The sequence below is a fragment of the Chenopodium quinoa genome, unplaced genomic scaffold (genome assembly GCF_001683475.1).
Source record: "Chenopodium quinoa cultivar QQ74 unplaced genomic scaffold, ASM168347v1, whole genome shotgun sequence".
Lineage (NCBI taxonomy): Eukaryota > Viridiplantae > Streptophyta > Magnoliopsida > Caryophyllales > Amaranthaceae > Chenopodium > Chenopodium quinoa.
The window spans coordinates 11226116-11252408 of record NW_018742204.1 but is presented as its reverse complement, the minus strand read 5'-3'; the positions used below and the strand labels follow the sequence as shown (position 1 = coordinate 11252408).

The window sequence follows — 26293 nt, the reverse complement described above, 5'->3', positions numbered from 1 at the left end:
TATGAATTTTTAATATTCATCTAACTGCATTTTTATTAATGATGCTGACATTTTGATTAAATATATATACTTTTACATAAAATTTTATTTCATTTCATGATGTTAGCTGATTTTCAGTTAAAAAAAAAAAAATAAAAAAATAAAAAAAAAAAAAAAAAAAATAAAAAAAAAAAAAAACCTCAAACATTAAACTCATAAATCATATGAGATCAAACTTAGGACCTGTTCTCATATGTTTATTTTCAATTCAGCTCTAATTTCCTTCTCAATTTAGCTCCTAATTTCCTTCTCTTATAAAATATTCATTTGAGTCACTTCAGCTGAGTTTAATCTATGAGAACAGGCCCTTAGTTCATTAACAATTCATCATTAATTAATCTGATTGTGTGTGTGGGCCACGGGTCGAGCCTAGTCCGCTTTTATTTAGTAGAAGCACGATGAGGCACGACACGACAACGCATGCTAAAATCAATGCAAATTTGCCGAGGCACACAAGCCTGACCCTGCACGATGGCACATGGGCCTAGGCCTTGCTTGGGCCAACTTTATAAAAACTTCGGGCCGAAACGACACGAAACTCGTGAGCTGAGCCGTGGGCCGAGCCTAACTAACCCCAAAGCACATGGGCCTGACATGAGGCTCGGCCCAGAGCCATCTTTAACTATAATCACTTTTTTTTTCCGAGCTCTATTGGCTTCGTGAAATCTACTTGAAGAGTAAAGAGAGTACCAAAGGCACATTGACGAGCATTGTTCACAAAGTCGAAAACCATGTGTATGTATACTTGAAACAAAATTGCAGATTCCAACGATAATGTATAACGTCATCTGATCACACAACGCTTCAGGTCTTACGCTCATTTCTAAAGGAGGGGAAAAACAACTGCCAATCTGCCATCATATAAAATATTACCAAAATTTGACCTTATGATCACAAAAAGAGTACAATGTTAAACTTCCTGAATCACTGATACATTGCTTCCATGTAAGTAACAATAATTGGAAGAATGCATAATATAAATCTGAAATGAAATCAGCTCTGTATTTCCCCCCTCTATTTCTCCATAGCTGCTTGGGCAGCGATATCTTTTTCAAGATGCTCGCTTGCCTTTTCAAGCGACAAGACCTCTTGGACAAGTTTGGTCAATTTTTCCATATTTTCCTCGTGGATTTGAGGTCGTATCTTCTCTTTGTATCCAGAGGCATCCATCATCTTTTCCAGAGCCTCTTTTTGCCTGTACATCATAAACAGTTTACCATCACAAAGGAAACAAAAGCATCACCCACAAACAGGAATCCTCATGATAAAAAAGAATTTTTATAGCCCCTAAGAGGTTTGCACTTTAGACTCCCAAACACGGCATGAAACACTACATAAAAAAATTGGTATAGGATAACTTGGAAAAAAAACAAACAGAAGACGAAATAAAACTAAAACTAAAAGAATGGAAACATTCAAAATATTATTGAGCATACACTCACCTCTTTGTTTCCTCCATCTTCTTACTCAACTTCTCGCGCTCTACTTCTGCATTAATTGTTCCTTTAAGCTCAAGATAAACACTGATGTATGCATTTACAACGTCTCGTGAACATCTGGCAAGAGCAGCTTCATTCTCGTTCACAATCTGCAAAATACAAGTTATAAGATAAATGGTTATAACCAAAAGCAGTAAGATTCAGCCATGGAAAGATAATACAGAATAGCAAAAAGGAAAGCATTCCAAGCTTTTCTAAGTCTTCTATCAATAAACAAACAAGAGGGAGTCATTTTGCTTGGATAAAAAAAAGTTAAAACTATACTACATATACAATGAGTTGATCATCTAACGGGTCTGATTTTGTTAGATACACTCTAAAAGTTTCTAAGTAAAGCATAAAAGAACCAATAAGAAAGCATGATTGTTCTAGGATTGCGTGCAGTCCAATCAATTACCAAGACCAGCATTGACATGAGGCTTTTATGTAAAAGTTTTTTAAAAGAGAGAAAAAAAACCAAACAATAGGGCTCAAAGTGGAACTAGTTCAGTTTCTAATATGAAAAAAACACAGGAGATCCAAAACTAGCCAAGAATTCCATTGCCACAGGAATCAGGAATGCCTACAGACCTACACTGTTAAGGGGGCTAAGGAAAATCTTAGAAAGAAAGAAAAAAAAAAAAAAAAAAAAAAAAAAAAAAACACTTTTTTTATCCTGGAAATTAACTGAGCATAACCCCTGCTAGGTGACAGGAGACAAGGGAATCTCAGTTTTTTCACCAGATAATTTATCAAAATGTATAGAAAGAGTAAGAAACCCCTGAGCTTTACAAGGTAGTACTTGAACACCATGAGGCATAAGGAATAGAGACCAGCATTTGCATCTCTTATGATTTAATTGTCCCATGTTGTGTTTCTAAGGAGTACATCAAATTTATCATGTAATATAAATTTCAATCTGCTACTCCACTCTACCAAAATATGAATGCTTGTAGACACCTATAATGGTCCCATCCCCTAGTCCTTGCTTAGCTCCTGATGAAGGTATTTGAAAAGCCTATACCAAAGGGCTGAATCGTACAATCATATCCATCAAGTGGGTGCAGGGTCCAATAATAATTTATATTTCTTGAATATTAAAATGCATATCAATATTATTATAAATGTATATCTAATACAAGAGATTGCAACTTTACAAGCGTGCAATTCATGTAAGATACTTTCCCCTTGGCTACAATTTGAGGAACGATTGGGAGGATTCCTGTAAAGTCACGATATAAATGATTAAAGCTTTTATAATAATTGAATTTAAAAACATTATTTTCATCAAGTATATTGTATACACCACTATTACACCTCAATAGACATGTTCTATGCTTAAGGATAGCTCTCCAACAGCCCTAAACTTAGAAGTCTCATTCAAAAGTCTTAAACCATCTTAGCCAATGAGTGTTGAGCCTTAGGATTGTCTCCCATAACGGCATTTTTATCTTTTCGTAATCAACCAGATCCAAGATATCTAAGAGCCCTAGCCTTACCTCTAATGTAAGCTTGTCTCCCATAGGGTTCATGCAATTTGAATCAAAATTTTGCAAGTCTTAGTCAGAGTTCTAGAAGGGACTACAAGGCCAATAACCCATGGATCAATAGCCCCAACATTTTTCTAACTAGTTTTGTCCTAAAATAGTTTGCAAGCCAAAAGTTATGGCAGCACAACATATATAATCTAAACTTCCGTTAGGCATCTTTTTGTCAATTGTTTTGGCTTCTTTTGTGTCAAATTTATCTAGATCCAAGTCATGATCAATCTTCTGCCTCTCAAAGGATTCTAATCGATGGTAACTTGCATAAGATAGGGTCTTAATATATCTATGCTACAAAAATCACCTAATCTTAGGAATTCCAGTCTATCCCATCTTTCTTTCAACTTTTATTCTCTTAGTTATCTTACTCAATCCTTATCATTTGGTTTCTTTGTCAATTTTCCTATTCAATCCAATCTTCCTTGAGTCATGTTTAACTTATAGAATTGAAAATTTGTTATTGTCCCCATTCACAAATTCAAGCATTTTATTTTCTTGACTGTAAGGTCTGTAACCCATTCTTGAAAAACCATCGATATACTCTCCTACTTTGTTAAAAGGTTCAACAGTGACGCTTGACTTCTCAAAACAATTCATTTCTTTGTGTTTTTCAAGCATCCAACTTGAGCATTCCATATGTTGGAGGCTTGCTTCATCCGAATAATATCTACAGGTTCACTAAGACCCTCAATCAAACTCAATACAGGTCACAAATCCAAGTTGGCGCTTTAACCCCCCCCCCCCCCACCCACCCCCAAAAACAACGGCTTTCCGAGATAAATTTAAAAACTTTCTTGGAGACTCACTAATCACGATGCCTGTAGTGTCCCTTCTATTTTCTAGATATTATTAAGATGACTATTAGAATTTTTTAGAATACATAGGTCTCCATGCCACAATTGAGTTGTATAGGTGAGGGAAATTTGTGCAGCAGAGATTAAAATTCGGTACAAAAGTTCAAAGACAATTCAGTACAAAACCTCAACGACAGATGAAAATGATGGAGGGCTAGATAGACTGGAATCATTAATCAGGAACTTTGCAGGTGACAAACTATAATTGAATCTCAATGAGGGGAGAGGAAGAAATAAAAGGTGAGGGTGATTTGTGCAGCAAAACCTCAAAAACAGATGAAAATAACGGAAGGCTATATAGATTGTTATCATTAATCAGGAAGGTAATCTGGAGGTGAAAACTTACAATTGAATCTCAAAGAGGGGAGAAGAAAAAAATAGCAGGATTCATCCTGTTTGAAAATATCACTAACAAAAAAAGAGGTGGAAAGATCAAAAAGAATGCTGAGCAGAAATAAGCAAGTGAGTGATTGAAGCTTTGCAAGAAGAGTTCCAAGACTTTGATCCAGAGTTGCTTCACATTCAAGGATCTAAATAAACTACTACAATCTCCAACAGTGACCCTGCTTTTCTAGAAAGACAATCCTTGTGAGTGATAGCATGTGTGAAGGTTCCATGTGTATAATTTTAATGGTGTCACAAAAAAAATTGCATTTCTATACTGCTAAAAGAATTTGAATAAAGAAAGAAAAAGAAAAAAAAAGAGAGAGAGAGATATGGAATCCTTAACAACACATACCAATCCTCACCAAAAAAGAATAAATGCAATCGATTGATCAAGAAACACAACATGCAGAAAACTTGAACCAACATCTGATTAGGAAAATCATAAAAGTATTTAATCACAAATTTACAATAGATTGCACACCTTTAAAGATGACAGACCAGCAAGCGTTAAAATTTCCAACTCATGACTCTGAACATTGTCTGCAACTTCTTCATTCAGGCAAATTGCAAAAGCTTGTCTCCTAAATAACACATAAATGTACGCTTGCATTAACAAATAATGAAGATGATGAAAATTATAATAATAACTGAGGAAATGCAATTTTAAGTACACCCCCTCAAGTCCTATATCCCAAAATGCTGCTAAATATGCTTTATACAAAGTTTGAAAAAGAAAATAATAAGGTACAAAGAAGAAAGTGGCAGATAGATATGGGACCAACTTTAGAGGGGATGAAAAAGTATATCTATGTAGCAACTAAATTGGAACATCTCAAAAAGGAATACATAGACAGTGATTTGGTTTAAAAATAGTGTATGCCACGACATTGTAACTGTGCTAGCACTGGTATACAAAAATCATGGTGTTATTAAACAAACCTTTGATCAACAAAGATGCTACAGCTTTTAAAGAAACATAATGATGGAACAGTGCTGGTGCTGGTAAATAGAATCAGAATTTGGGTAGAGAGACAGGTTTGTTCATGCAGTGGTGGCAGCGGCCATTCCAGAATCCAGATTATGACTTTGGGGAACAAAGGACCCATCAAGCACATGATTGTTTACATATGATTTTCAAAATAAATGGTCAACATATAAGACGGCCTCAGGCACATAGTTCCACAGACTTTCCGTACATATGTATGACTCACCACAAACAAAAAATAAATAAATAAATTACCCAAAAAAAAAAAAAAAAAAAAAAAAAAACAAGTTATAGACAGCTTGTATGAACACTAATTTATTAACAAAAGAAGGAAAATGAAGCAGATAATTTGCTTAAAACACTTACTTTTCATGTCTTTCTTTAGCAGGTAATAATGACTTAAGACTCCTCAGAGATTTTACAACAGACTCGGTCAGCTCCATCTCCTGCTCGACACTCTCATTGGTCCAAGACTGCAATATTGTAGTGCATACAAAAGCAGCTCATCATAAAACCAGTCACAGGATTTCAATGAAAATAATACTACATACAGAAAAGACAAAATAAAACTAATTATTAGAACATTACAGGAACGAAAGAATGCAATTGTTTATGAGTAAGGACCAAACTAGGAAGCCAGAAATACATCAGATTATCAGAATTTACCTGTATAACAGAAGGATACTCGCTTATCACAATAGATTCTTTCCTTATAGAATCTCTTGGTTGAGGAAGCCTCTGCCATAATTCTTCTGTCACAAATGGCATAAATGGATGTAACAGTCGAAGCCCACTGTCAAGGCAAACCCATAATGCATCACGAGCATAACCTCTTGCAGCTGCAAATGACTCCTCATTGCCGGCAAAATAGGGTTTGATTACTTCTATATAAACATCACAGAGCTGGAATTGCCACCATGAATACACAGTAGTAGCAGCATCAGAGAACTCATATGCCTCAAGAGATGATACAGTTCTAGCAACAGCCTTGTTCAGGACAGAGAGTATCCACTGGCAACTGAATGGCATGACATTGGGATCTATACTGGTTGGAGGAGAGTAATCATCCCCAAGTTTGCTCATAGCAAACCTGATAGCGTTCCACAGTTTATTGCACCATTGACGGTACCCAACAACCCGTTGAATATCTAGATTTATTTTATCAGACTAAAGTAGGAAATATCACATCAGTAACAATATAAAAATAATTCCCTTTCAAACAAAAATATCAATCTTTCAGATAGATTATGGCATTTTGCACAAACCTGAGCAGTATATGAAACAAGAGCAAAGCGAAGAGCATCAGCACCACATTCTGGAATGCCATTAGGGAAGTCTCTCTTCTGTACATCTTTGGCTCTGGAAAGCTCACTGGGATCCAAGTTTCCTTCCTCCAGTCTCTTCTGAAGATCTTCTAGAGAGATCCCATTTATAACCTCAAGAGGGTCCACAACATTCCCTAATGATTTTGACATCTTACGCCCATGTGCATCACGGATCATGGGATGAAGATAAACCTACAAAGTTCAAATCATTATCTTTACAGGGCAACACTATATATAAACACACCAATCAAGTTAACTATAGGTGAATTAGTAATAGGCCAATCTTCAGTAAGTCAATACAAAACATGTCAGTCATGTGTGGAAAGCACATGTCAAGATCCCCTATCATGACAAACTAGCACAGCACTGATATTTGAGCTCTTCTATTAGTACAAAAAAGGATAACATCCTGTAATCAATACATCAAAGAAAAAACTGTTCTTCTCTTGCAGGATGAAAATGCAAAGCAGCAAATACATATACTGATATACTAACTTCATAAAATCTAACACATAAAACGAAGAGAACCTTCATGTCAACATGCAGCCATTAATATATAGCATAATTGCCCAATAGACCAAGAAACCAGATTTACCTTTCTAAAAGGTACGTCCCCTCCAAGTTTCATCCCCAACATTACCATCCGAGCGACCCAAAAAAAAAGAATGTCATGTCCAGTTTCAAGAACTGAAGTTGGATAAAAATTCTTCAAATCATCAGTCTCATCTGGCCAGCCCAAAACAGACAACGGGAAGAGACCAGAGGAGAACCAAGTATCCAGAACATCAGGATCTTGAGTAATCTGAAACTTCTGCCCAGCAAATTTTCTGGCAGCCGCAGCTTGTGCCTCTTCCTCACTTCGACAGACTACCCAATGGTCATTATAAGCACCCAGTTCCTTCAGTTCATCTTTCTCCAATGTAACATACCAAGCAGGTATGCGGTGGCCCCACCAAAGTTGCCTAGAGATGCACCAGTCTCGAATATTTTCAAGCCATCTGCAAAAAAATATGACTATCAATAATGAAATATAAACACAAAAACAAAACGAAAATTAATGGAAGTGAAAGGATTTGGAAAGGTAGCTACATAGCCAATAACAATTATTATGATAATAATAACACAAAAACGATACAGTTATCATAAACAAGCTTCACCTTCACCATGATACGAAACCAATATATAAAAAAAGAGTGCATTTATTTTCCCTTCAATATTGATTTTGGAAAGGATACAAAGGAGAGCATTTAGAGCAATGCTTCCCTTCTCTGTTTCTTGAAAAGTGAATTCGGAAATTACACTCCCAGTTAAGTATATAATCCCTCTTTATTATTTTCCTGCTTTAACTTTTTCCCAATTTTTGTTAACACTACACCTTCCACTTTCTCAATTCTACAGTTCTACTCTATCCGCCTTTAATTTATTACCCATGAACCAGCCCCTTATCTTAAATATTTTAATTGGCCTGCATACCTCCAGCAAGTGGGTAGAAGAAAAATAAATGGGGTACGTATTTATGGGTATACATAAAGCTATGTACTTCCTCCGTTCTCTATCACTCAGTTGCAACTTTTGTAAATTACACAATTCATGTTCGTCCATTTGACCACCTTTATTGATTAATATGCTGGGATGTATAGTCATGTTAATCTTGTTAAATTTGTATCAAATCATATTTTCATAATATAAAATTTTCTATAAATTTAATTAAGTATAATTAGAGATAAAAAGGGTTAAATTTATGCATTGACAACCATGAAACTCAAAACTTTAAAACTAAAAGAGAATGCAGGGAGTAGAAGTCTTGCAGAACAGATAGATTAGAAATTAATGTATTGTCTAACACTGCAATTGGAAAAACTACTGATTACTTCTTCAATAGTCAAATAATTAGAATGTTGCAACAAGTCACTACAATGCGATTATAGTACAACTGCCAACTTCCAGGGAAACAACAACAACAACAAATAAAAAAAAAAAGTTTAAAAAAAATATCTAAGAAAAACACTGCACCATTACAATGCGATCATTATACTACTATCACCTTCCAAGAGGAAAAACTCTATCAGTATCAATAATATTGACATAATGACAAGCAACATATCAGAGAAGATAGAGATTTGACATACCTTTTCCAATCAGCTTCATAGGTTTTTGGGATGATCTCAATCTTTCTGTTATCATTATCAAGAACAGCATCAAGGGCATCCTTAGCCATAGAGCTGCAGTTGACATACCACTGAGGCTTTATCAATGGTTCCACAACATCATTACTTCTTGAACAAATTCCAAGACGCATCTCATTGTCCTTAGCACCTCTATATAATCCCTGATATATATAGAATTCTAAGATAAGAAAATTTGAATATGTATCCAAAAAAAAAGCTTAGCACAATACATGCCAGAACAGTCGACACTGAACAGGAGAGTTACGGAAAATGAACGTGCTGAGCACACTAAAAGGAACGAATAAGGATAAGATTTTGCAAAATGACAAAATGAACAATGAAAACAAGTACACATATTTTCAAAACATGTTGAACTGACTAGCCATAGGGCCTAGCTCCTCCGAAACAGGCTTCCTGACTATGCTAAATTGCTAACTAGGCATCAAGATACAACAAACTTTCCCTATATCTATCACAGACATTAAACTTCAACAGACGCAGCCACAATAAGCAGGGAGGAGATCAGAACAACCATACCTTCTCTTCCAGTGCTTTAGTTATTGCTACACGAGCTTTAAATCGTGGCAACCCTGCAAATTCTGGCCCCCCATTGCTGTTTATGTTCCCATCATCAGTGAAGATGTTAATGAACTCTAGTTGGTGACGTTTCCCAACCTCAAAATCATTAGGATCATGGGCAGGCGTGATCTACAAAAGCATGAAATAAAGCATTTAAAATTCACAGAAATCAGAGGGAAGGGGGCAGAGAAGATCTAGGTAGAAAACATAATATGCAAAGGGAATTCATACCTTGACAGCACCAGTCCCAAATGCTGGATCAACAAGTATTGCATCACAAACAATTGGGATTCTTCTTCCATTAAAAGGATGTATGGCCACTTTGCCATGCAAATGCTTGTACCTGCTATCATCAGGATGTACAGCAATTGCTGTATCACCCAACATTGTTTCCACTCTAGTAGTGGCAACAACAATCTCACCAAGATAATCTTCTAATGGATATGCAAATGATGTCAAGACACCAAATTCTACAGGATCTTCGTATCCAGGAACTTTTCTCACTTCCCTTCCTTTCAGATCAACGTAGTCCACCTAGAAATACCACATGTCTTTCAGAGAATGGCAGAGAATATCCAATAAGCACATCATGGAAAGAAAGAACAAACCTCAATATCAGATATTGCAGTTCTCAACACACAATCCCAGTTTACCAATCGTAGATCCCTAAAGCCAACCAAAACAAGAAACAATAAATTAAAAATCAATAAAATTTCACAACAAGATTCATTCTGGTACATTTCCAACTAAATGAAATATCCTAAAAGTACATTTTAAGCTGAGCTTGTAGGAGGCTGGAGCTTATATTCATTTGAAGTTAAGCCATTCAAAGATCATCAACATTTAGCAGAAGAAAGAATAATTTGGTCAAAACACTGAGTTCCATATATATATTATTACATGTTAGGACATCTTCAAAAGCCAAGCAACCAAGTTTATTTTTCATTAAAATGAGTTGAATTTTAAACATATTGCTATAAAAGAAAATTTGCTAAATGTCGTGACAAAATGTCAAATGATACAGTCAACCAATAATCAGTTTTGGCAACTTTATTTTAACTGACTCTAGGAGAATCAAATTTCCCAAAAAAAACAAAAAATTTAATTTACTGTTTTCGTTTTAACAATACAAAAAGTGATAAGAGAATAAGGAAATGTATGTAGTACAAAACATTGAAAGCTTCTCTGAATGGTCAAATGCACCAAGAATAGGATACCAATACATCAAAAGAATTGCAAGAAGTTGTAAAGGGAAATATTTAAACAAACTATGACGATGAAGCCATTAGTGTCCAATATTGATAGAATCATGATTAAAATAAGGACTGCACTTACTGAGCCACAGATAAGGTAGCATGGGCCATTCAGATCTTTCATTACATCAGTATCTAATATTACCTCCGTTTTTTTTTAGTTGACACGTATTCCTTTTTAGGAAGTTTATTTTTAGTTAACATGTTTTCTTTTTGGATAAATTTAATTCTTTGCATTTACTAATCTACCCCACTTGCTTTATCATTCTTTCTCATCTCCTTCATATGTGTGCCTAAATTGAACGTGTCAACTAAATAGAAATGGAGGAAGTAATATGTAAACACAACCTATTTCCACATAACCTGTGTTCAGGAGATGTAAATTTAGGGTCTGTAAAATTATAAATTCAAAATACTCTCAGTCTCCACTCTCCAAGGATTTAGCATTCATCTATTCTAAAAATGATATAAGTATCGCATATGCCATGAACAATAAACAATTCAGGTTTTGTTGGTTAGTTATTCTGAGGATGAGGTGTTATTGCTTACAGTAACTTTGTTACTATTCTTGATTATAAATGAAATTTATTTGTTACCAAAAAAATTAAATATTCAGATAGATTTAATCTCCAGTAATTAGCCTGAGATGTCCTTTAAAAATTCAATATTCAAATGTACAGTTGTCGTGTTGTACACTCAGTAGACAATAATTGCTTCAAACTCGAAATTGATTTAATTTCCCTACTTTCAGCTCATTTAGAGGAAAAAGAAACACATTGCTTCCCACATCAAGGCTAGTGTTCCAGCTAGAAGCAGCCTCCACTTATCAGTTAAAAAAGGAGCCAGAAATGCACCACAGATGCCAAACAAATCATCTAGTCGAACATACCTATAGATCAGACCCTCATTGTACAACCTCACAAATGCTTCTGTCACTGCCTTTGATCGTTTCTCATCCATTGTGAAACACTGCAGACAATAGAAAGGAAGAAAAGAAAACATAGATGAACAGCCAATATACATATACATCAATTGCTCTAAACAATTAAATCAGAAAAAAAAAAAAACAAAAAAAAAAAAAAAAACAGAGAAAAAAAGAAACACCTCTCTGGACCAATCCATGGAAGCACCAAGGCGACGCTGCTGCTTCAAGATTTTGCCACCATACTCATTTTTCCAATTCCAAACCTTGTGTTACAAAAGAATAAAGAAAGAACAAGAATTTCACCTTAGCTCATATTTGACAATAATAATTATTAAAATGGAAAGAAAAGACAAGAACTCACTTGTGAAACAAACTCTTCTCGACCAAGATCATGCCTGGTAAGCTTTCTTTCACGCATTATCTTTTTTTCGACAACTACCTGCAAAATTTAACAAATCAATATAGTCAAGCTTTATTGATAACAGGAAGATCATGCGGGCGCAGATTGGCAGATATTTAAACTATAAAGCTGTGAGCCAATCATGAACAGTGCTCTTCATAAATGTTGTGATGTAAATTTGAAACAAAAAGAAATTAAGAAAACCAGCAGAAGAATTGAGCTTGTGAAACAGCAGAGCAGACAGCACCAGATAATATAAAGACAGGTTTAGAGCCAAGAGATCAATCAATCAAAGCCTTAATCCCATAAGTGGGGTCGGCTACATGAACCAAAATTGATTATAATAAAGCCTTGATTTTTTCTCCACTCTCTTGTGAGGGGCATAAAGGCTTTGGTCCATTTCAACCCCTTTCAAGCTTCAAGTTTTAAATTTAAGGGAGCTGATTTAAGGCAATGTTTTCACCACCTTAATAAATAAATAAATTAACTGTACGAAAAGAATATCAACAGCAAAGAGATACAATTAGAATTTACACGATTTTCAAAATAATCAGAGAAGCTTAAACAGTCAATTTGGGAAGCTGAAATTAACAAGGAAAACTACATGTAAGTGTAGAAATAACTGAATTTCCCAATAGTGAAATTTTGTTGATTCAGGGAGTAAATCCAAAAACATTATGAAAATCTTGTTGTATTGATTTATTAGTCAACAACTAATTTAATATACCGAGTTAATGAAACAAGTATCTTTAAAATTAAAAAAATTGGTTTTAGAGAAAACTTTCACATGTTGGTGCTGAACATTAAGACGTGAGGACTTTGCCCTTTACATTACCAACTACTTTGTGCAATACGACACACCAGTGACCGAAGTTAGAATATAAGTGTATATTCTAACCCTAGCAACTATTTTTTTTAATAGTTTAAATAGTAGCTATGGCTAGAATATACCCAAGATAATCTCTAAACTTTGCATAAATAAGAAATCAAAGGTCCTAGTTAAAGTGAGAGCATTTGTGTAAGCTACATCTTTAAGAAAGCTTTGTGCAGACAATATGCTCCAAAAGGTCTTGCTCACATGCCTTCCTTGATTTGAGAAAGACTTTGCAATCTACAGAATGCAGCTGGAGATTATATTTTGCAGAATTAGTGCAGGGAAAAAAAAAGTTACTTTGGAAGCCTGCAATAACAAGACAGTGTTGGAGGAAATGGCTGCATATTTTATGGTGCTGCCACGTGATCTATTGCTGGATTAGGCAACTTTCTTAGCTTCTTTATCGGCCATAGCAGCCAGAACTTTCCTAAATTACTGTATTGGAAACATAAGGAGGACATGGGCTAACTTGTAGTTTTGACTTTCAGTCTAATTCCAAGGACACCTAGTCCACCTGATGTGTTCTTACTATTGTTTGGGCAAATATTAACAGCCTTCAATATTTTATCTTCTAAATAAATATTAAAAAGGAAAGGAGGGACCAAAGGTAGTAATTATTAACTGGTGAGAAAATTATTTTTTGAACATAATAAGAACTTGTTTTTGTTTTTTTTAAAAAAATGTATGGGGTAGAATAGTTTTTATGAATTTTAAAATAAAATACTCTTTGAGGATTGCATTAATATTCAAATTTTGAATAAGATACAAAAACAGACCTAAGGGAGCCACAGATAAATTAGGATAGCTTTCTTATCACAGTACTGAACAAACTGGTAGGGCAACCTTTTCCGTGGCTCAGCAATAAAAAAAATCAAACAAAAAGACAGTATCTAAAATTTAACCTGTGTTGCTATCCCGGCATGATCCATTCCAGGAACCCACAATGTATTGTAGCCAGACATTCTCCGCCAGCGAATAATTGTGTCCTGCATAAGATTAGGTTAGTGTCTCATCTAACAAAACACTATCATAAGAAGCTTCACATACAAAACACAAAACGACAGAGAGATATGAAAGGTATAAAAGCCAAACCTCGATTGCACCAGTAAGAGCATGACCAATATGAAGTGCCCCCGTCACATTTGGCGGTGGAAGAACCTGCAAGACTCAAAACAAATCGATGTTGTAATAAGATTAAATCTCAAATAATTTCAAGGTAGGTTAGCCACCTAAAGGGCGATAATAAAACACTAACAAAGCGAGTTCAATGTTTCAGTTGCACACACAGATTAACAGGTCACGCAAGCACAGGATTGCCAAAGGCCACTGAAAATTACTTTATTTCTAGCAAATCCAATGGCAGCATGACTAAAGAAAATTGAACAAGCCGCAGAAAAAAAAATCACACACAAATGACTGAAACAGCCAATACTGACTGTTAAGGCAAGGCCCCTGACTCCATCACCTTGCTAGAGCTCCTCTATAAACATCAATGTAAAGTTGGATTATTTGTTATGTTTGTATGCTTAAGTTTCATTTTGAATCCTTCTTCAGGGGAAAATCTATACTAGATGCACGTACAAACACACACATTAGGTTGGCCCCAAAATGACAATTTAACACTTTCTAAATTTTTTGTATGGCTCAATCAAGCAATGGAAAATGAGGAACTGTTTCCCCGAAAACCATTTACACCCAACCAAACAGTCAAATTTTATAAAATAAAGTAAAAATATATGAACAGCTGCTTCCATACCAGAAATTTCCCTTTGACTTCCATTAGGACAAAGGATAAACAAGTATATATTGCACAGCATGGAATTCCCTAAGTATATAGTTATAGCACCCCAAATCTACAAGACTCTAGCAAACAGTTCAATAAGCCAAATAATGAGCACTCACAATCACAAAAGGTGGTTTTGAGCTATTAGACTCTGCCACAAAGAAGCCAGAGTTTTCCCACCAATCATACCATCTGCACCAACAATTTGCAAAAGAGATCAGCACACAATAAAAATTATTCAACTGGAGGCTTCAAATAACATTACTCACGATTTCTCCACTACAGCAGGAGAATACTGCTTTGCCATTAAACTCGAAAGCTGCTTCTTCTCACCAAGTGACGTCTCTGGATCTAAAAAACTCACAGGATCCTCTTCCTTTGCATCCTTCTTTAAGTTTTTCTTTTCGGCCTTCTTAGAGGTGTTACTTGCTTGTTGTGTCTAACACAATTGTATCACACGATTAGGCTTAGCCAGATTTATTTACCAGCCACATGTAAAAACTTATACATAGTCCCTTAGGAATTATCAATGATTTTTTTAACTTTCTCCGTTCTCTTTAGTTGCAAAGTTTTGACTTTCACATTAGCCAATGCAATTTCAGCCCTTTATATCTCTGATTATAAATAAGTAATAGAAAAATGGCCGTACTTCTTTAATTCTATTTAATCCCAACATTTGGAATTTTACACAATTCAGAGTATTCACACACTCTCTTTGTTGTAGCCAAGCCTAACAACTTGGTTATGGACATTTCTTTGGTTCAAGACGTAGCATCATGTATTGGTGCTATGCATTCTATCCATGGGCAGCAAGATATTCAATCCCTTGAATTTCTTGTTGTTCTTATTAACTAGTTTATTCTAGTTCTTTTTATGCTTTGAATAAATTGTAAACTTTAGTCATTTTAAGTTTGCAAATTAGTTATATTTTTTCTTAGTTCTTTTTAGCTGATTTTAGTTCGAAAAATATTGTCACATTCACACAAAAGTACAAGTACAAAGATACATCAAAATGGCAGCCATTTAAGCTTGGAATCCGAAATTCTTTTACAAGGAATTTCAAAGCTTTGACTTGGGAGTTACAATCAGTTTTCAAAGAGGAATTACAAGCCATTACAAGCCTTAACTTCAGCCTTCAAGTGGCCGTTGATATCAGTCAACATTGGAGCATCTTAAGCCTTAATTCCAGCCTTCAATTGGCTGTTTAATTCAGTCAGCTTTTGGAGCAACTAAAGGGCGTCCAAGTACACCCTTGTCCACATACATTCAAGCTAATTTCAAGGCTTGAACCAAGGAGGAGTTACACTTCTTTGCTGTTTGAATTTGGGCATGAAAATTGGAGGAAATACATCTCCAACTTGCTGCTTGGATGGGCGTGAATTAAGGGGAGTTACACTCTTAATTCTGATTTTATTTCAGCCTTAATTTGGAGGTTATAAGCCACCATTTTCTCTTTGATATATCTAGTTAAATAAGGCTTCTTTTAATAATGTATCTAGACAACAAAAAGCTGATTTGTACTTAGCTTTAGCTTAGGCGTGTAACAAGTGAGCTGAACAGCCACTTAAGTTAGCTTGTACTTAAGAATGCTTGTTTACTATAAATAGCAAGCAAATGTGAATGAAAAAATCAGATTATTCAAACAAAAAAAAATTGTCTTACATTCGTTTCTTGGATTAGAAACAAAAACTTGAAATTCTTGGATTTGGAATTTCATTTCCTTTGCTTAGTTAGCTAGTTTAGGCTACTAGTTGGCTTGTGATCTTAGGAATCCAAACAGTTTCTTAGTGGTGTGACTTTATCTAAGAAGCCTTTGGTTCTTTAGCCTTAACTATCCCTTGGTTTATCCCTTGTGTATTTCGAGTGTTACTCCAAATATACAACATTTGCAAAATCTAAACCTCAAAAACGGCCACCCCATATCCGCACCCCCCACTTCCCTTACCACTCTCATAAAATCAGAATTGCATGAGTATAAAACTCACAAACAATTCATTTTAAGCCAACTTGATACCCCTTCCCAACCGACACAAAAAGAACCACACCCACTCCTCACCCCTCTTCTCAAAACCTTTTCCCATATTTTCCCCGAAGACATTCCCCATGGCCTACCCCCAAAACGTGACATACAACACAAAATTGATCTTGTTCCCGAATCAATGCTCCCAAACAAACCAGCCTATAGAACCACTCCAAAAGAAACCGAAGAGATTAGGAGGCAAGTGGAAGAATTACTATCCAAGAGTCTTATTCGTAAGTCTCTTAGTCCATGTGCTTGTCCTACTTTGATTGTGCCTAAGAATGGAGAATGTGTGTTGATAGTAGGTCAATCAATAAAATCACTATCAAGTACCGGTTTCCTATTCCAAGGTTGAATGATTTACTTGATGATTTTCATGGTTCTAAAGTGTTCTCTAAAATTGATTTGAGAAGTGGCTATCATCAAATTCGAATTTTCGAAGGAGATGAATGGAAGACCACTTTCAAGACAAAGGAGGGCCTCTATGAGTGGCTTGTGATGCCATTTGGTTTGTCTAATGCACCATCTACATTTATGCGCCTTATGAATCAGGTTATGCAACCTTTCATGGGTAAATTTGTTGTAGTTTATTTTGATGATATTTTGGTGTATAGTAGGGAGGAAGAAGAGCATTTTATGCACTTGCAACAGGTTTTTGAAGCCTTTGAACGTGAGAAATTGTATGGTAACTTAGAGAAGTGTCATTTCTTCACTTCCCAAGTTATGTTTCTTGGCTTTAAAGTCTCATCACAAGGCATTGAAGTTGATGAAAAGAAAGTTGCTGCAATTCGTGAGTGGCCCACGCCACAAACCATGCAACAAGTTCGAAGCTTTCATGGACTTGCTTCTTTCTATAGAAGATTTGTGCGGAATTTTAGTACCCTCATGGCACCTATCACGGAGCTAACTAAAAATCAGAAGTTAGTTTGGAATGATAAGGCTCAAAAGGCCTTTGATGAGGTAAAACATCAACTTACTAGTGCACCTATTCTTGCTTTGCCTAACTTTGATGAAGTTTTTGAAGTTGAATGTGATGCTAGTGGAGTTGGTATTGGTGCTGTTTTGTCACAAGTTGGGCGTCCCCTTGCCTACTTTAGTGAAAAACTCAATGAAGCACAACGGAAGTATAGCACCTATGATAAGGAGTTCTTTGCTCTTGTTCGTGCTTTGGACCATTGGAGACATTACCTCATTTCCAAGGAGTTCATCCTTCATTCAGATCATGAAGCCCTCAAATATCTTCAAAGCCAACAAAAACTCCAACCACGCCATGCCAAATGGGTGGAGTATTTGCAAGCTTTTCATTTTGTGATCAAGCATAGGAGAGGCGCCATGAACAAAGGAGCTGATGCGCTTTCAAGGAGATACACACTCTTGAATTCCTTCAAAGCAAGGGTGATTAGTGTTAAAGATGTGAAAGCAAGTTACAAAAATGATCATGACTTTGATGATTTATTTTTAAAATGTTCTAATCATGCTTACAAAGATTATTAAATTTTAGATGGCTATTTGTTCAAAGGAAACAGGTTGTGCATTCCAAGATCAAGCCTAAGAGAATCTCTTATCAAAGAGTTTCATGAAGGAGGAATGGCGGGACACTTTGGCATAGAGAAGACTACTCTTCTTGTCCAAGAATACTTTCATTGGCCTAGGTTGGTCCGTGATGTGGAGTTCATTGTGAAGAGATGTGTGATATGTCAAAAGGCCAAGAGTCATAGTCTACCACAAGGCTATCTTTTGCCCTTACCTATTCCACAAGCACCATGGGAGGATATTAGTCTTGATTTCGTTGTGGGACTTCCTATCACCCAACGAAAGAAAGATTCTATAATGGTTGTTGTGGATCGATTTTCTAAAATGGCTCATTTTATTGCTTATCATTCAACTTATGATGCTACTCATGTTGCTAACTTGTTTTTCAATGAGATTGTTCGTTTGCATGGTGTACCTAAATCCATGGTGAGTGATCGTGATCCAAAATTTCTAAGTCATTTTTGGCTTACATTATGGAGGAAGATGGGCACGAAATTGAACTTTAGCACTTCAAGTCATCCTCAAACAGATGGTCAAACCGAAGTGACTAATAGAACTTTGGGATCCTTGTTGCGGTCTTTGGCTACTAAACGTCCCAAGCAATGGGAAGAGATGCTTCCTCATGCGGAGTTTGCTTACAATCGTGTGCCTAGCAAGACAACAGGTTTGAGTCCTTTTGAAGTGGTGTATGGATTCAATCCGTGCACTCCTATTGATCTCACTCCCATTCCCTCACCAAACAAGTTCAGCAATGATGCCGAGGTGCGCGCAAAAGAAATCAAGTCTATGCATGAGCAAGTTCGTTCCAAAATTGAACAAGCTAATGCAAAGACAAAGGCGTACTATGACAAGAAAAGAAAGGAGGTCCGTTTTCAGCCCGGTGACTTAGTTTGGATTCATCTTCGAAAGGAAAGATTTCCTTCCAAAAGGCGGTCCAAGGTTAGTCCTCGTAGTGATGGTCCATTTGCTATTGTTGAAAAGGTGAATGATAATGCTTACAAAGTTGAGTTGCCCGGAGATTATGGTGTTTCTAGCACCTTTAATGTGGCTGATTTATCACCTTACTATGATGAGTTTGAAGAGTTGCCGAGTTTGAGGGCAAACTCTTTTCAAGAAGGGGGGAATGTTGTAGCCAAGCCTAACAACTTGGTTATGGACATTTCTTTGGTTCAAGACGTAGCATCATGTATTGGTGCTATGCATTCTATCCTTTGGCAGCAAGATATTCAACCCCTTGAATTTCTTGTTGTTCTTATTAACTAGTTTATTCTAGTTCTTTTTATGCTTTGAATAAATTGTAAACTTTAGTCATTTTAAGTTTGCAAATTAGTTATATTTTTTCTTAGTTCTTTTTAGCTGATTTTAGTTCGAAAAATATTGTCACATTCACACAAAAGTACAAGTGCAAAGATACATCAAAATGGCAGCCATTTAAGCTTGGAATCCGAAATTCTTTTACAAGGAATTTCAAAGCTTTGACTTGGGAGTTACAATCAGTTTTCAAAGAGGAATTACAAGCCATTACAAGCCTTAACTTCAGCCTTCAAGTGGCCGTTGATATCAGTCAACATTGGAGCATCTTAAGCCTTAATTCCAGCCTTCAATTGGCTGTTTAATTCAATCAGCTTTCGGAGCAACTAAAGGGCATCCAAGTACACCCTTGTCCACATACATTCAAGCTAATTTCAAGGCTCGAACCAAGGAGGAGTTACACTTCTTTGCTGTTTGAATTTGGGCGTGAAAATTGGAGGAAATACATCTCCAACTTGCTGCTTAGATGGACGTGAATTAAGGGGAGTTACACTCTCTTAATTCTGATTTTATTCCAGCCTTAATTTGGAGGTTATAAGCCACCATTTTCTCTTTGATGTATCTAGTTAAATAAGGCATCTTTTAATAATGTATCTAGACAACAAAAAGCTGATTTGTACTTAGCTTTAGCTTAGGCGTGTAACAAGTGAGCTGAACAGCCACTTAAGTTAGCTTGTACTTAAGGATGCTTGTTTACTATAAATAGCAAGCAAATGTATTATTCAAACAAAAAAAAAAATTGTCTTACATTCGTTTCTTGGATTAGAAACAAAACCTTGAAATTCTTGGATTTGGAATTTCATTTCCTTTGCTTAGTTAGCTAGTTTAGGCTACTAGTTGGCTTGTGATCTTAGGAATCCAAACAGTTTCTTAGTGGTGTGACTTTATCTAAGAAGCCTTTGGTTCTTTAGCCTTAACTATCCCTTGGTTTATCCCTTGTGTATTTCGAGTGTTATTCCAAATATACAACATTTGGCGCTAGAAGGAGGGGGATCTAGCAAAACAAATACCCAAACACATACCCCATATCCACACCCCCCACTTCAAAAAACATTTTCCAATTCCGGGAACAATCACATTTGGCGCTAGAAGGAGGGGGATCTAGCAAAACAAATGCCCAAACACATACCCCAAACACAAACCACGTCCGACATCCCACCCCCTAATTGGCAAGAATATGTCAATAAGGTTGCACAAGAGAAAGAAGATATGGAGCAACGAATGCAATATTTGCAAGATCAGTTAAAAGATCTTTCTACTAAGTTGCGCCATCAAAAAGAGGGTTCACCCAATCATAGTGATGAAGAATTGAGTGAATCTAATTTCAATCACAATGATAGACCTTTTCATGAAAGAGAAAGGTCACGGCCTAATAATGACATTAAGGCTGACATCCCGGAGTATGATGGCAAACTCGATGATGAGTTTGTAGAATGGCTTAGAACGGTGGAGAGAGTGTTTGATTACAAGCAAACACCGGAAGAAAAAAAAGGTGAAGATAGTAGCCTTGAAGTTAAGAAAATATGCCTCAACTTGGTGGGCTAGTGTGTGTGCCAAAAGGGAAAGGCAAGACAAAGAGAAAGTGAGATCGTGGACCAAGATGAAAAAGATGCTGAAACAAAAGTTTCTTCCCACATACTATGTGCAAGAAAACTTTTCCAAGTTCCACAACCTCAAACAAGGTACAAAATCAGTAGAAGAATATGCTAGGGAATTTGAAGGATTTGTCATGAAATGTGGAGTAGAGGAAGATGAACCTCAAACATTGGTGCGCTTTTTGGGAGGACTTGACCCAAAAATAGCCAATGTGGCCGAACTACACCCTTACACCACCCTTGAAGAGCTCATTATCTTAGCACATAAGATTGAGCAGCAACAAAAAGCAAGAGGCAAAAGTGAATCATCACGTATTGCACCTCAAACCTCATTTCCCCAAAAAAAGCAAACATCTAATTTCCCACCTTTCAAACCCAACATCCAATCAGCCTACTTCTAAACCACCTTCACAAAACACCCAAAATTCCAACCCAAAACCAGCCCCAAGAAGATGTTTTAGGTGTCAAGGCCTTGGACATTTGGCTAGTGATTGTCCAAATAAAAAGATTGTCACTTTGATCGAGCATGAAGAGGAGGACAAATTAGAAATTGAAGTGGACAGCAACCTTGAGGAGAATGATGATTATGCGTGTCTTGGACCGGATGAAGGAGAATGCTTGGTGGTTCGACGTACACTAAGCAATATGATTGGCAAAGAAGGGAGTTTGCAACGTGAGGCAATCTTTCACACTCGTTGCACCATTGGTGGTAAGGTATGTACCTTGATTATTGATGGAGGTAGTTGTACCAATGTAGCTTCACAAGTAATGATAGACAAGCTGAAAATAAAAATCGTCCCTCACCCTAAACCTTATGTGATTCAATGGCTAAATCATGGTAAAGGGATTCAAGTAACAAAACAAATCTTGTTATCATTTAGCATTGGTAAAACTTATGAGGAAGAATTATGGTGTGATGTTATACCTATGGATGCATGTCATATTTTACTTGGTAGACCTTGGCTGTTTGATAGGCGTGTGATGCATGATGGGTATAAAAACACATATTCCTTCACTAAGAATGGACAAAAAATACTCCTTACCCCTCTAAACCTCAAAAACGGCCACCCCATATCCACACCCCCCACTTCCCTTACCACTCTCATAAAATCAGAATTGCATGAGTATAAAACTCACAAACAATTCATTTTAAGCCAACTTAATACCCCTTCCCAACCGACACAAAAAGAACCACACCCACTCCTCACCCCTCTTCTCAAAACCTTTTCCCATGTTTTCCCCGAAGACATTCCCCATGGCCTACCCCCAAAACGTGACATACAACACAAAATTGATCTTGTTCCCGAATCAATGCTCCCAAACAAACCAGCCTATAGAACCACTCCAAAAGAAACCGAAGAGATTAGGAGGCAAGTGGAAGAATTACTATCCAAGAGTCTTATTCGTAAGTCTCTTAGTCCATGTGCTTGTCCTACTTTGATTGTGCCTAAGAAGAATGGAGAATGTGTGTTGATAGTAGGTAAATCAATAAAATCACTATCAAGTACCGGTTTCCTATTCCAAGGTTGAATGATTTACTTGATGATTTTCATGGTTCTAAAGTGTTCTCTAAAATTGATTTGAGAAGTGGCTATCATCAAATTCGAATTTTCGAAGGAGATGAATGGAAGACCGCTTTCAAGACAAAGGAGGGCCTCTATGAGTGGCTTGTGATGCCATTTGGTTTGTCTAATGCACCATCTACATTTATGCGCCTTATGAATCAGGTTATGCAACCTTTCATGGGTAAATTTGTTGTAGTTTATTTTGATGATATTTTGGTGTATAGTAGGGAGGAAGAAGAGCATTCTATGCACTTGCAACAGGTTTTTGAAGCCCTTGAACGTGAGAAATTGTATGGTAACTTAGAGAAGTGTCATTTCTTCACTTCCCAAGTTATTTTTCTTGGCTTTAAAGTCTCATCACAAGGCATTGAAGTTGATGAAAAGAAAGTTGCTGCAATTCGTGAGTGGCCCGCGCCACAAACCATTCGACAAGTTCGAAGCTTTCATGGACTTGCTTCTTTCTATAGAAGATTTGTGCGGAATTTTAGTACCCTCATGGCATACTATGACAAGAAAAGAAAGACGGTCCGTTTTCAGCCCGGTGACTTAGTTTGGATTCATCTTCGAAAGGAAAGATTTCCTTCCAAAAGGCGGTCCAAGGTTAGTCCTCGTAGTGATGGTCCATTTGCTATTGTTGAAAAGGTGAATGATAATGCTTACAAAGTTGAGTTGCCCGGAGATTATGGTGTTTCTAGCACCTTTAATGTGGTTGATTTATCACCTTACTATGATGAGTTTGAAGAGTTGTCGAGTTTGAGGGCAAACTTTTTTCAAGAAGGGGGGAATGTTGTAGCCAAGCCTAACAACTTGGTTATGGACATTTCTTTGGTTCAAGACGTAGCATCATGTATTGGTGCTATGCATTCTATCCATGGGCAACAAGATATTCAATCCCTTGAATTTCTTGTTGTTCTTATTAACTAGTTTATTCTAGTTCTTTTTATGCTTTGAATAAATTGTAAACTTTAGTCATTTTGAGTTTGCAAATTAGTTATATTTTTTCTTAGTTCTTTTTAGCTGATTTTAGTTCGAAAAATATTGTCACATTCACACAAAAGTACAAGTACAAAGATACATCAAAATGGCAGCCATTTAAGCTTGGAATCCGAAATTCTTTTACAAGGAATTTCAAAGCTTTGACTTGGGAGTTACAATCAGTTTTCAAAGAGGAATTACAAGCCATTACAAGCCTTAACTTCAGCCTTCAAGTGGCCGTTGATATCAGTCAACATTGGAGCATCTTAAGCCTTAATTCCAGCCTTCAATTGGCTGTTTAATTCAGTCAGCTTTTGGAGCAACTAAAGGGCGTCCAAGTACACCCTTGTCCACATACATTCAAGCTAATTTCAAGGCTTGAACCAAGGAGGAGTTACACTTCTTTGCTGTTTGAATTTGGGCGTGAAAATTGGAGGAAATACATCTCCAACTTGCTGCTTGGATGGGCGTGAATTAAGGGGAGTTACACTCTCTTAATTCTGATTTTATTTCAGCCTTAATTTGGAGGCTATAAGCCACCATTTTCTCTTTGATGTATCTAGTTAAATAAGGCTTCTTTTAATAATGTATCTAGACAACAAAAAGCTGATTTGTACTTAGCTTTAGCTTGAACAGCCACTTAAGTTAGCTTGTACTTAAGGATGCTTGTTTACTATAAATAGCAAGCAAATGTGAATGAAAAAATCAGATTATTCAAACAAAAAAAAATTGTCTTACATTCGTTTCTTGGATTAGAAACAAAACCTTGAAATTCTTGGATTTGGAATTTCATTTCCTTTGCTTAGTTAGCTAGTTTAGGCTACTAGTTGGCTTGTGATCTTAGGAATCCAAACAGTTTCTTAGTGGTGTGACTTTATCTAAGAAGCCTTTGGTTCTTTAGCCTTAACTATCCCTTGGTTTATCCCTTGTGTATTTCGAGTGTTACTCCAAATATACAACACTCTTAATCTCTTTCGACTGTATTTTGTGATTTATACATTAGAAAATATATTCATGAGTGATTTTTTTTAGAATTATCTCAAAATGTACTTTCAAAATATCAACTTTTATTAATTTTTATTAAAGTGCAACTTAAGATATTAAAGTTATAAAATGAGTATTGGCAAACATAAAACCCCCAATGTTGGATTAAAAAAAGAATGGTGGAAGTATAACGCTTTGATTTTGTGCAAATATAAATTGAGATGAATTAAATAAGATCTCACATGACTATATTTTGCCTAAATGCCCGACATATAGATCAACAAATGTGGTTAAAAGAGACAACATGAATAGTGCAAATTTCCAAATGTTGCAACTAAAAGAGAACGGAGAAAGTATGTCGAAATGTACAGCAATTTGGCTTCTTTCATATATACATACAAATTAAGATAGAAGCGTATACCTGCAGTTTGGCAGCTTGTGCTTTAAGCGCTGCCTTCTGTTTTTTTAATTCTTTTTCTTTTGCCTGTGACAAGAAAAGGTATCATTGCAGTTTAGTGTCATGCCACAATGAAGGATCACAGCTATAACTAATTGTTTATCAGAGGAAGAACGGAAAAGCAGAGAGATTCAAACAAATCAACACTCAGCAGCAGATACACAAACTCAAATGCCAGAGAAATGAAAACGGAAAAAAATGACAAGCAGAAGAAAAAAATAATGACAGGAATAGTTAAATCTCAACCTGAAATGCCACTCTAAAAAAGATGGAAACATTGAACGACATACACTCAATAATGCATACCCAATTACTTTATACATCCAATTGCGATTGTGCCAATATAAGGGTCTACGCCTAACAGAAGCAAACTTTAAAGTTCTGTCTAAACTACAATAGAATTGTTTTGACAACTCCACTCTTTCGTTCTGAATCAAATTCCCTCCCTCCCTGCTCACCAACAAACCAAAATAGTAACAATACTTTGCTTTAGCATAAACCATTTTCAATACCACAGTTTTAATCATGCAAAATAATGATGTAGCAAATTATCTTATTTCAATACTCTTAAACACCTAAACCTTAATTCCTCATTACCGAATTCATCAATCAAGGCAATTAACATTCACACACACTACTGACCTTCTCTTCCTTTTTCTTTTTCCTTTCGAGCTCTTCGGCCGAAAGGACCGGGCCCGTCCCTGAACCAGGGCAAGAACTTTCATTTTCAAGGTTCCGTCCCGACATTATGAGATCGTATAAACAAAAACCTGCTACACATTAGCAACCAAATGTAGCTTAATTATCAAAGTAAACCAATATCATAGTTCAATGACTTCAACCCTAACATTAAAACTAAAGGATTCTGCAACACTTTAGCAACTACATTTGATAGCTATTAATCCACAAATTTAATAAAAAAAAAAAAACATACATTTGATTCAATCATCAATTAGGCTCGTAATTTTCTTCTCTCGATAGTAATTAGAAACAATAAATTCAAGTATTCAAACTTTGAATTTACCAACTGAGGATTAAATTAAATTAGATGAACAATAAACCCTAGATTGTAAAATTGATATGATGATTACAAAAAGAAACAAGTTACCTCAGAAGCTGCTTCAGCGGAGGAATGAATATCAGAAGGCGCCTCAATGGAGTGGAAGAAACAGACAGAGAAGGAAGAAGAGGAAGTAGGGCTTCAAAGGGATAATTTATACGGAGTAAAATTTTTTTTTTTTTTTTTTTTTTTAACCGTT

At 36.1% G+C, this 26293-nt stretch overlaps 1 protein-coding gene across 2 annotated transcripts; it reads right to left on the bottom strand.

The window, feature by feature from the left end:
• Nucleotides 1-828: 828 nt before the first annotated feature.
• On the bottom strand, nt 829-26293 carry LOC110718371 (valine--tRNA ligase, mitochondrial 1-like). 2 transcript variants are annotated; one of them, XM_021897215.1, is made up of 21 exons: nt 26143-26293; nt 25677-25807; nt 24999-25061; nt 14864-15033; nt 14714-14786; nt 13904-13969; nt 13714-13797; nt 11899-11976; nt 11717-11800; nt 11502-11581; nt 9968-10025; nt 9591-9893; nt 9318-9488; nt 8742-8941; nt 7208-7610; nt 6553-6804; nt 5954-6454; nt 5654-5760; nt 4784-4883; nt 1482-1627; nt 829-1234 (listed from the first exon to the last, which is right to left on the bottom strand). In XM_021897215.1, the coding sequence occupies exons 2-21, from the start codon at nt 25779-25781 to the stop codon at nt 1054-1056; spliced, it is 3225 nt and encodes a 1074-aa protein (XP_021752907.1). In that variant the 5' UTR covers nt 25782-25807; nt 26143-26293; the 3' UTR covers nt 829-1053. The 2 variants fall into 2 exon arrangements, with proteins under 2 accessions (XP_021752907.1, XP_021752900.1); XM_021897208.1 differs by having other exon boundaries at nt 25677-25804; nt 26143-26292.